The 11964-nt window shown below is 42.1% G+C and overlaps 1 protein-coding gene across 1 annotated transcript in view; it reads left to right on the forward strand.

Annotated features, from left to right (window-relative positions):
* The window catches only part of fsip1 (fibrous sheath interacting protein 1), a 60768-nt gene extending 49113 nt beyond the window's left edge, over window positions 1-11655 (forward strand). Inside the window, exon 10 of the mRNA XM_064953867.1 lies at window positions 10691-11655. Coding sequence (XP_064809939.1) covers window positions 10691-10933 — 243 coding nt within the window. The 3' untranslated portion in view covers window positions 10934-11655. The remainder of the gene's footprint in view (window positions 1-10690) is intronic.
* The last annotated feature ends 309 nt before the right edge of the window (window positions 11656-11964 follow it).

An 11964-nucleotide genomic window follows, 5' to 3' on the forward strand; every position in this document is an offset into this window, starting at 1 on the left:
AGGAAAATCTTAAAAGCTTTGGTGAACTAAATTGTTGATGTAACTCACAGATTAATGACCAGAGACAACCTGTGTCCCATCACATTTGATGGATTTCATTGTGGTTGACAGAATTTTAAGTGATTCAGTCTTATCTGTATGGATCATGGAAAAACACATTCACCCATTTTACTCCAATACAGTGCTATCTATGTATAGGTAACTGCCAAAATAAAGGAAACGCCAACAAAAAGTGTCTTAATGGGGTGTTGGGCCAGAACAGCATGCACATTGGCATAGATTCTACAAGTGTATAGAACTTTATTGGAGGGATGCAAGCAATACCATTCTTACTCCCATAAGTGTTAAATTGTGTTGAGATCTGACAGGCATATGGTGTACATCGTTTGGTGTACATCGTTTTTATGCTCATAAAACCATTTAATGACTACTCATGCCCTGTGGATGGGGCATTGCCATCCTTTCGGGGCATAGCCATGTTAGCCAAAATAATGGCCAAACTAATGCCCTGCCCAGCATTTATATAGATAACCCTAAGCATAATAGGATGTTAATTGCTGATTTAACTCAGGAACCACACCTGTGTGGATGCACCTGCTTTCAATATACTTTGTATTGCTCATTTACTCAAGTGTTTCCATTATTTTGGCATTTACTTGTATATGTCATATTCTTGCTTCCTACATTTCTCTGGAATCAGATCTGAGGATTGCTTTATTGGCGTCAGTGAAGCTTCCCTGTTCCAAATTCTCCTGACCCCCCAACTCCTCTCTCATCGAAGTCTTTAATTTCTCCCACCTTCTGTTCCCAATCTTGCTGGAATGCCTCTGTATCATGTTGAAATACATGAACCTTAAGCTAAAATGTTATTCCCACACCCTCTTCTGGCTCTGTCCCAATATCAACAATAAGAGGAAGCACAATCACAGAATTTACAGTAAGACAGGATACATTCAATGGGGCACTCCTCATTTTATCACTAATACATCATTAATACTGTCATTAGCCATTGTCTCAGATTTTTTAAATGACAATCCAAAGGCCATGTTTATACACACACTTACACTTTTGACCAAAAATATTAGATGTTAGATCTCTGTGAAATATTGTTGAAGTTGATATATTTTTCACACAGTAGTTGTTGACAGACTAGTACAGGCTCAGACTGTGCTGATTAGAAAATAAGCCTGTCGTATGTGGAATGTGTTTGCTCTGGGCAGGTGGAGGTATGAGGGAAGGGAGTAGCTAGAGGCTATGGCTCTGACACATCGTGGGTGGAAGGCTGGCTCTGCTGTCAGAGACCTGTTATGCTCAGTATTCAGGTGGTGTAGTATATGGGCTCTTTGTTCTGACAATCTGGTAGTTTCATAACAGTTTTCCACATAAGAGCGGTCAAGCTTTCCAGAAAGGCCTGTTTTTCTGTGTCTGTGGGGAGGAAAGCACAGGAATGTGAATGACGGGTGCTGCTGCACACTGCACTGCTACACACCCTGGACGAGTATAAAAAATGATTATATGTGTATATATATAAACTCAACAACAAAAGAAACGTCAACTGCATTTATTTTCAGCAAACTTAACATGTGTAAATATTTGTATGGACATAAAAGATTCAAAAACTGAGACAAACTGAACAAGCTCCACAGACATGTGACTAACAGAAATGGAATAATGTGTCCCTGAAGAAAGGGGGGGTCAAAATCAAAAGTAACAGTCAGTATCTGGTGTGGCCACCAGCTGCATTAAGTAATGCAGTGCATCTCCTCCTCATGGACTGCACCAGATTTGCCAGTACTTGCTGTGAGATGTTACCCCAGTCTTCCACCAAGGTACCTGCAAGTTCCCAGACATTTCTGGGGGGAATGGCCCTAGCCCTCAGCCTCCGATCCAACAGGTCCCAGACGTGCTCAATGGGTTTGAGAGCCAGGCTCTTCACTGGCCATGGCAGAACACTGACATTCCTGTCTTGCAGGAAATCACGCACAGAACGAGTAGTATGGCTGGTGGTATTGTCATGATGGAGGGTCATGCCAGGTTGAGCCTGCAGGAAGGGTACCAAATGAGGGAGGAGGATGTCTTCCCTTTAACGCACAGTGTTGTGATTGCCTGCAATGACAACAAGCTCAGTCCGATGATGCTGTGACACCCCGCCCCAGACCATGACGGACCCTCCACCTCCAAATCGATCCCTCTCCAGAGTACAGGACTTGGTGTAACGCTCATTCCTTCGACGATAAACGCGAATCCAAGCATCAGGCTAAACCGCGACTTGTCAGTGAAGAGCACTTTTTGCCAGTCTTGTCTGGTCCAGCGACGGTGGGTTTGTGACCATAGGCGACGTTGTTGCCGGTGATGTCTGGTGAGGACCTGCCTTACAACAGGCCAACAAGCCCTCAGTCCAGCCTCTATCAGCCTATTGCGGACAGTCTGAACACTGATGGAGGGATTGTGCTTTCCTGGTGTAACGGGCAGTTGTTGTTGCCATCCTGTACCTGTCCCGCAGGTATGTCCCGCAGGTATGATGTTCAGATGTACCGATCCTGTGCAGGTGTTGTTACACGTGGTCTGCCACTGTGAGGACGATCACCTGTCTGTCCTGTCTCCCTGCAGCGCTGTCTTAGGCGTCTCACAGTACGGACATTGCAATTTATTGCCCTGGCCACATCTGCAGTCCTCATGCCTCCTTGAAGCATGCCTAAGGCACATTCACGCAGATGAGCAGGGACCCTGGACATCTTTCTTTTGGTGTTTTTCAGAGTCAGTAGAAAGGCCTCTTTAGTGTCCTAAGTCTTCATAACTGTGACCTTAATTGCCTAAGTTGTTTGTGTCTTAACGACCGTTCCACAGGTGCATGTTCATTAATTGTTTACGGTTCATTGAACAAGCATGGGAAACAGTGTTTTAAATCCTTTACAATGAAGATCTGTGAAGTTATTGGGATTTTTACGAATTATCTTTGAAAGACAGGGTCCAGAAAATATATATACTTCTGTTGATGTGCTCTTGAGCAAGGCACTTAACCCTAATTGCTCCTGTAAGTTGCTCTGGATAGGAGTGTCTGCTAAATTACTAAAATGTAGGAGGGGAGGATTCTCCCTGAATCTAATTCTGACTTACTCAGAGTGGGTTTGTTTTGGGCTCTGGCCAAGTGGCCACTGCCTACCACTGGGCGAGACATCTAATGAAAGATTTAATGGAGCACTTTACCATTTAGGAGAAATTAAACATATTTCCATAAAGACTCTCCTGCCGGAGTGTGAATAAGGCTTACTCACCCTTGTATTCACACCCAAAATACTACAGTTCTATAGTTCTACAGTCCTTCTGGTCATTATGTATACCTGTAGGTGTAAACCCACTTGAAGCATTTCACTATACTCACAATAACATCTGCTTACCATGTGTATGTGACCAATAAAATTTGATTTGATATTTACCCGAGTCAGGTCAAAGTGCATCTGTCATAATCTCACTAAACTACTCTGTTACTCTGTTATTGTCAATGCATAGCCACTTTAATAACCCTATCCTCATGTACATAGTTACCTCAATTACTTCGACACCGGTGCCCCGCACTTTGACACATTGACTCTGTACCGATACCCCCTGTGTATTGCCCCGCTATTGTTATTTACTGCTGCTCTTTATCTCTTACTTTATTATTTGTATTTTTTTTACATTTTTAGGTATTTTCATAAAACTGCATTGTCGGTTAAGGGCTTGTAAGTAAGTATTTCACTGTTGTATTCGGCGCAAGTGACAATTTTTTGTTGATTTGATTCAAACCAAACTTTCGTTTAGTGGCCCAACGCTATCCGCTAGGATATCCCAGACCTAACCTTATCCCCAGGCTAAGTTGGCCTTAGTGGGAGTGACCATATAATTATATGGGAGGGAACTTATTAAGTAAAGTATTTGTCCTAATTTAATTTTAGCGAGTCACACATCCCTTTATTAGAGTAGAATTGGCCACAGGTTACTTTGGCTGAAGTAAAAAGTGGAGGTTTGTGACTGAAGCCTGTGCTTGTAACTTGAGCAGTCCACAATGTGGGAAGCTAGCACCTAACCCTGCGTGTACAGGATCTCAACAGTGAGCCCTCTGAGGTGATGTAGTCCAGGCTGGGATTGGGTGGGCTGGCCTGGGCTAGGTGAGGTTGGAGGTAGGGGGTGGCTGGAGAATTTGAGGGTGTTGATAGATGCATCTCTAGTGGGCCACATGTGTGAAGGGGAAGCTATGATCTGTTGACAGCTGACGTTGTTGTTTGTTTGAAAAACTTGAACGCAAGGAAGAATTTGACTTACCTGGATGGCAGATGACACATTGGTGGGTGCTTATATTTGTCCTGTTTGTCCAAAGATCTTAGAGTTACAATGCTATACAATACAAGTACATGGGGATGACTGATTTTACAGTGTATCAACTGGCCTTGAAAGGTAGAGCTTTGATATGTCTTTCACTTTCTTTTATAGTGTGAGAAAAAGAGTTGCGGGTGGTATTTCACTGTGACAATGTTTAATGAGATAGAAATAGATATTATAATGCCTATATCATTAGGAGAGGCAGTCACTAATCATCTGAATCCAGGGTCTCCTCTTACCCGCAATTCAAATTCGACAATAAACAAACTTACCACTTCCCTAATTTACCCAGCAAGTGTAATATATGCATGGTCATGGTTCAGCTGGTGTTATATGGATTTTGTTATATGAATTCTGAAAGGTTTAGAATATTTGACTGTCTGATATTAACCATATGGGTCTGTCTGGTGTGCATGTGGTGCAACCAGAGTGGGGAACATGGAGAGATGTCCGTCTCTGTCTGGTGTGCATGTGGTGCAACCAGAGTGGGGAACATGGAGAGATGTCCGTCTCTGTCTGGCCCAGCCTCATTAGGATTCTGTAACAACCGCCAGGCATATGGCCTGGATCTATACACCATGTCTCGTTCTAATCCTTCAGACCTCCAAGTCTTCCCTTCTCTAGAATATAGTTGATCCTCGGCAGCATCACATTTATGTAGAAGTATTTTTGTTCTTTGTAGTTGATGTCTTTATAGCCCATGCACTATCAGAATTTGGCAATTTCCTTTCCATAGTGTTACTTACAAACTGATCAGAAAGTTGTAATTCGTGCTTTGTGTTCATTGTGCCATAGGCAGCTTCAGTCAGAAATGAGATCAAGGAATCTGGCACCTCTGCCTTATATTTCACATGTCCGTGTGGAGGTTGTATCGCTGTGAGGAAGCTGACCACAACGGGTCCGCAACTGCCAACTTCCTGACTGGCTCAGAGTTGGTCAAAAGCAAACATGTATTATTAACTTTTATTTATTCAGGGTAGCCCAATTGAGACCAGGGTCTTATTCCCAGTGGTGCCCTGAGTTCATTTTTTATTTTTTTTTACAAACAGGAAGAAACATCTGCATTACAAAAAAAACAAGAAGAGTACAAATAACCACAAGGCACAACCTCAACAAAATGTCAGCAAAGAAACCATTACAATCAATCAAAACAACTACAATCCTCACTGAGTTCATTCAACACCAGAGTCCTAAACTGCACTAGCGGCACCAGGGAATCATGATGTAAGGAATTTTGTAGGTTATTCCAACAATGGGGGGCACTAAAACTAAAGGGGGGTTTACCTAAATTGGTCGAGACCAGAAGGAACTCAAGAATTATACAAACCTTTTGATACAAGATGTAGTGGCAATCATTATAACTGTCACCTGTAATAAAGCGAAAGGTGCTATGGTAGACGCCATCGAAAGGTTTAAGAGTAGTGGCTGTAGTAATCTGGTACATGGTGTCACCATAGTCAAGAACTGGCAAGAGAGTTGACTGTAAAATATGCCTCCTGCTATTTAGGGAGAGGGGACAAGATCATTTTTAAAAAAAGAAGCCACCTTCAAATCTTGGATTTTTAACTAGCTTATCCATATGTTTTTCAAACATTGTCTTTATCAATCCAAATGCCCAGATATTTCTAGGCGGGAACCCGATTGATGGGAGAACCATCTAATGAATAAAGATGTAGTTGATCTCAAAAATGTTTGTGAGAAATTAGAAAACAACATATATTTAGTCTTGCCCGCCTTAAGTAGAAGTTTTAAACTGACCAGGGCTTTCTGTAAGGCAACAAAGTCGCATTGCAGCTGTAACAGCCTGGTCAACATACATAATATTGTGCATAAATGTTTCCCAGCTCACTCCCCAGAGCATTCAAACAGATTGTCTCACAAAGACATGCATTCTCCAGGCTGTCCTTTTCCCAATGGAACCAGCGTTTGATCGCTTTGCTCTGCATTACAAGCCTGACGGCCTCATTCCCCACTCAATGATAACCCTGTGAGAGAGTGCAGTCCCAAAACACAGCACCTCATTGAAACAAGTCACTTTTCATTTCTTTTGGATAGGGTTCCTCACTTTCCTGTCAACGCAGCACTTTCTCTGTTTGCTGGAATGTGGTCTCTGGCATTCCAGAAGCCCCGGCTGCAACACAGGCCTTAACGAGTGGGTGCTGTGGAGAGCAGACTGGGCAGAGACAGACTGGGTAGAGACACACTGGGCAGAGACAGACTGGGTACAGACTTGGCAAAGAGACTGGGCAGTGACGGACAGGGGAACATACATCAGTCACCCAGCAACACCCCCGGCCCGCACGGCAGAGGGGCATCTAGGGTCAGCCACTCCGTCGGATCAGAGCACTTTGTTATAGCCATTAAGGCTTCTCTCTCTCCATAGGGGAAGCTCACATGTGCTTCCCATGTCCAACGCGCATGGTATTGGTAAGCCTAGAGCCAGAGGTACTCATTACTGCAGGCTGACCATGGAGTGTGTTTTATTGCCTCATCCATGAGCACTCAAATGCTGACATACGTGTAATTGACCGATGGCGATGTGTTTTAATGACAGTGGTTTCAAGTTGAAGTAATGGCTCATTTACAGGACAGCACATGTATTTCTAGTCACTGTCGTTCCCTCATGGCCCTTATCTTTTAGTGTGTGAGTCAAACACACCAGTCAAAAAATTATAGTGTATACTGGTTGAGAGAAAGGTTAAGTGTGTAATGTTTTACTTAGTGGTTAGTGTTATCACCATTCTGTACACACCATCAAGAGGCCCTAAGCCAGAGCCAAGGACATGCCCCATGCGTCCTCTTCCCTCAGTGCAGGGGTTTCCTTAGGGCCCCTTGGCCATGCTAGGGTTGAAGGTCAAGTCCACAGGCCAGCGGCAGAGCAGCATGGGGTGCTTAATGCATGGGGTAGAGCAGGAATGTGACCGTGGAGTGTACACCTCTGGCCGTTGTCAGCAGGGAAAGGATGATATGCTGTGCGGGTAATTGCAGGGGTCGTAAATGAGTAACACCACCCACCCTGTAATGGCCTAAAGCAGTAGTATTCAAAGTTGGGGTCGTGGGGGAATTGCAGTGGTGTACAGATTATTTTATGGGACAAAATACAAACGTTTTGAGAAAGATAATTTGAATCATATTTTGTTGAGTGAATGTATTTATTGGTTCTCTTAATTTTTATTTGAGAGATTCAAATGTAAGGAATTTAAGCTTATTTGTTGGTGTGAAAATATTAATTTGGCGATGATTTGTAAGGTTGTGTCATTAGATGTGGGATGGGCAGAAAAAACAAATGGGGTCTCGGCTGAAGAAGTTTGAATACCACTGGCCTAAAGAGTGTCATTTAAGCAGTAAGGCCTGAGGAGGTGTGGTATATGGCAAATATACCACATCTAAGGGCTGTTCTTAAGCACAACACAGTGCTTGGATACAGCCCTTAGCCATGGTATATTGGCTATATACCACAAACCCCTGAGGTTCCTTATTGCTATTATCAACTGGTTACCAACGTAATTAAAATACATGTTTTGTCATACCTGTGGTATACGATATACCATGGCTGTCAGCCAATCAGCATTCAGGACTCGAAACACCCAGTTTATAAAGTCTGATATACCACGGCTTTTAGCCAATGAGCATTCTAACCACCTGGTTTATAATACATTTTAGAGAACTTTCAGCATACACAGGTAAGCTGAGGGAAAGACATCTAGCAAGCAACTGGGTCATAAGGGGCTGGTGAGTTTCAAAGGCTGGAAAGAGAAGGGACATTGATGAGCGATTAGGCCGTGTTCCCATTATGATATATCAAGGAGAGTTTAAGGAACAGGGTAGCGAAAGAGAATTCTACTTTTCAATTCGCATTACATTCTTGCCTTACCTATCGTTGTGGCTGGAAATGTGTAATTTTTGGTCCGCACCTCAAATTGAACGTAAATATCCCAGTAGCGAATTGCTAGAAAGAACAAACATTTCAACAATGACAAAAACTTTTCTTCCAAAACATATGACATATTGAATAACGCAGCCAAACCATATCACACTCTTGAATAATGCGAACAATTCACAAGCTATGCAGTTGCAGTCGGAAGTTTACTTACACCTTAGCCAAATACATTTAAACTCAGTTTTTCACAATTCCTGACATTTAATCCTAGTAAAAATTCCCTGTCTTAGGTCAGTTAGTATCACCACTTTATTTTAAGAATGTGAAATGTCAAAATATTAGTAGAGAGAATGATTTATTTCAGCTTTTATTTCTTTCATCACATTCCCAGTGGGTCAGAAGTTTACATACACTCAATTAGTATTTGGTAGCATTGCCTTTCAATTGTTTGACTTGGGTCAAACATTTTGAGTAGCCTTCTACAAGCTTCCCACAATAAGTTGGGTGAATTTTGGCCCATCCCTCCTGACAGAGCTGTTGTAACTGAGAGGTTTGTAGGACTCCTTGCTCGTACAAGCTTTTTCAGTTCTTCCCACAAATCTTCTATGGGATTGAGGTCAGGACTTTGTGATGGCCACTCCAATACCTTGACCTTAAGCCATTTTGCCACGACTTTGGAAGTATGCTTGGGGTCATTGTCCATTTGGAAGACCCATTTGTGACCAAGCTTTAAATTCCTGACTGGTGTCTTGAGATGTTGCTTCAATATATCCACATAATTTTCCTCCCTCATGATGCCATCTATTTTGTGAAGTGCACCAGTCCCTCCTGCAGCAAAGCACCCCCACAACATGATGCTGCCACCCCTGTTCTTCGCGGTTGGGATGGTGTTCTTCGGCTTGCATTATGGCCAAACAGTTATTTTTTTGTTTCATCAGAGCGTAGGACATTTCTCCAAAAGGTATGATCTTTGTCCCCATGTGCAGTTGCAAACTGTAGTCTGGCTTTTTTATGATGGTTTTGGAGCAGTGGCTTCTTCCTTGCTGGGCGGCCTTTCAGGTTATGTCGGTATAGAACACATTTTACTGTTGATATAGATACTTTTGTACCTGTTTCCTCCAGCATCTTCACAAAGTCCTTTCTGTTGTTCTGGGATTGATTTGCACTTATCGCACCAAAATACATTCATCTCTAGGAGACAGAATGCGTCTCTTTCCTGAGTGGTATGACGGTGTTTATACTTGCGTACTATTGTTTGTACAGAAGAAAGTGGTACCTTGAGGTGTTTGGAAATTGCTCCCAAGGATGAACCAGACATGTGGAGGTCTACAATTTTTTTTCTGAGGTCTTGGCTGATTTCTTTTGATTTTCCCATGATGTCAAGCAAAGAGGCACTGAGTTTGAAGTTAGGCCATGAAATACATTCACAGGTACACCTCCAATTAATTAGCCTATCAGAAGCTTCTAATGCCATGACATAGTTTTCTGGAATTTTCCAAGCTGTTTAAAGGCACAGTTAACTTAGTGTATGTAATCTTCTGACCTACTGGAATTGTGATACAGTGAATTAAAAGTGAAATAATCTGTCTGTAAACAATTGTTGGAAAAATTACTTGTGTCATGCACAAAGTAGATGTCCAAAACTATAGTTTGTTAACAAGAAATGTGAGTGGTTGAAAAGCGAGTTTTAATGACTCCAACCTAAGTGTAAACTTCCGACTTCAACTGTACATGCATATGATACGTCTAACACAATACATACATTCGACCTGGTGAAAATCCGTTTTTGGGACCTTACTTGCTTACCACTTTTCCATGTGCTTTCTTCCTTCACAGAAAATGATGACCTCTTCCTAAATATTTGGTCAAATTATGCATTTTTAAAGATGGTTTCCTAGAAACAGGGCACCTCAACTTACCCCTTTTGTTCAACTTACCCCACTTTAAAAATGAATCCTCATTGTTAAGTTAAGAAAAAGAGCCTTGATATTACAGAAGTTACCAAACAGTTGACATTTGATTCTGTCATTTGTGTAATCCATTTCTGTGCATTGGCTATCTCCTTGAACTCCCTGCATTTCCAAAAGGCTCTGCGAAGACCCTTACTTATCTGTAGAAAAACAACCTCTCGTCCAACTAGAAGTGTTTTAGGCAACTGGAAATTTGTTTAGTTGGATTGTCCAACTATTTTGTGGGACACAGTCCCACCAAGCACAGGGACGTCTGTGGCAGGTTCATTTATCATCATGAAATACCACTGCTATCAATGGTAGAGCATTTTCATCGGAGCTTATCGGAACCAAGTCATCGGCCTACTGAATAATGACTTCAGTAGGAATACTGCTAGGAAGTGATCTTAGACATCTTCAGTGTTTCTTGTTCAGTATAGTATTTTGTCTCTCTGTCTTTGTCACTGTCTCAATCTCTCTCTCTTGCACTCTCTTTTTCTAGTTTGACAAACCAATACTACTGGAGGAGCAGCTGATGACTCTGTTGGATGAGTATGAGATATCACAGAGCTGGGGACATGGTCTGGGGAAAAGGGACACATCACCCAGGGACAACTCTGATACGGAGAGCCTGCCGGACAGCACCCCCCGTCTCTCTGACTATATCCTGTCAGAGTTGCTTAGAGATGCATACACCACCAGCTTTAGCCAGTTGGACAAAGCCACCACTATGTGTTCACCATAGAGTATTAACACATATGTTGGGTGTGACAAATGTAGAAATGTGTATATTTACTGTGCATTCACAAAGTATTCAGACCCCTTGACATTTTCCACATTTTATTACATTACAGCCTTATACTAAAATGGATGAAATACATGTTTTGCCTCATCAATCTACATACAATACCCCATAATGACAAAGCATAAACAGGTTTATTTTTTATTTTTTTGTAAATGTATGTACAGTGGACTCCAAAATTACTGGCAATGCACAAACAATACTTAAAAAAATATATAAACAATATAATTATAGAGATAAACTCAAAATACCAACATGAGAAATACTGTACATTATTATTGTTTCAATGGAACCAACCAAAATCATTAAATTATTTAATACAAAATAAATTTAACCAAAATCAAGGTTTCATAATTATTGTCACTCCTCATTTAGTACTTAGTGCAACCACCTCTGGCAAGGATAACCGCATGGAGTCTTTTCCTGTAATGTTTGACAAGGTTAAGCAGCACATTGGGTCATTATCTTGTTGGAAAGTCCCCCTACGGCCAAGTCCCTGCCCTCTGGCAGAGGCAACCAGATTGTCAGCCAAAATTGCCTGATACTTGGTAGAACTCATTATGCCATCAATCTTAACCAGTGCCCCTGGACCTCTGGAATTAAAACAGCCCCAAACATCACTGACCCTCCCTCCATATTTCATATTTCACCGTGGGTATGAGGTGCCTCTCCTTGTATGCATCTCTATTTCGACGCCAAACATGCCGATGCTGTATCTGACCAAAACGTTCAATTTTGGTGTCATCTGACCAGAGCACCTTCTTCCAGTCCTAATTTAACTGACGTTTGGAAAACTCCAAGCACTTGCGTCTGTGTCTTAGGGTCAGAAAGGGCTTTCTTCTGGCAACCCTTCCAAAGAGCCTGTGGTTGTGGAGGTGGCGTCTGATGGTGCTTTTTTAAACCTGGTGACCCCAAGACGCCACTAAAGCCTGCAATTCTTTCACAGTGATTCTTGGGGATTTTGTTGCTTCTCT

The sequence above is a fragment of the Oncorhynchus masou genome, chromosome 32 (genome assembly GCF_036934945.1).
Source record: "Oncorhynchus masou masou isolate Uvic2021 chromosome 32, UVic_Omas_1.1, whole genome shotgun sequence".
Taxonomy (NCBI): domain Eukaryota; kingdom Metazoa; phylum Chordata; class Actinopteri; order Salmoniformes; family Salmonidae; genus Oncorhynchus; species Oncorhynchus masou.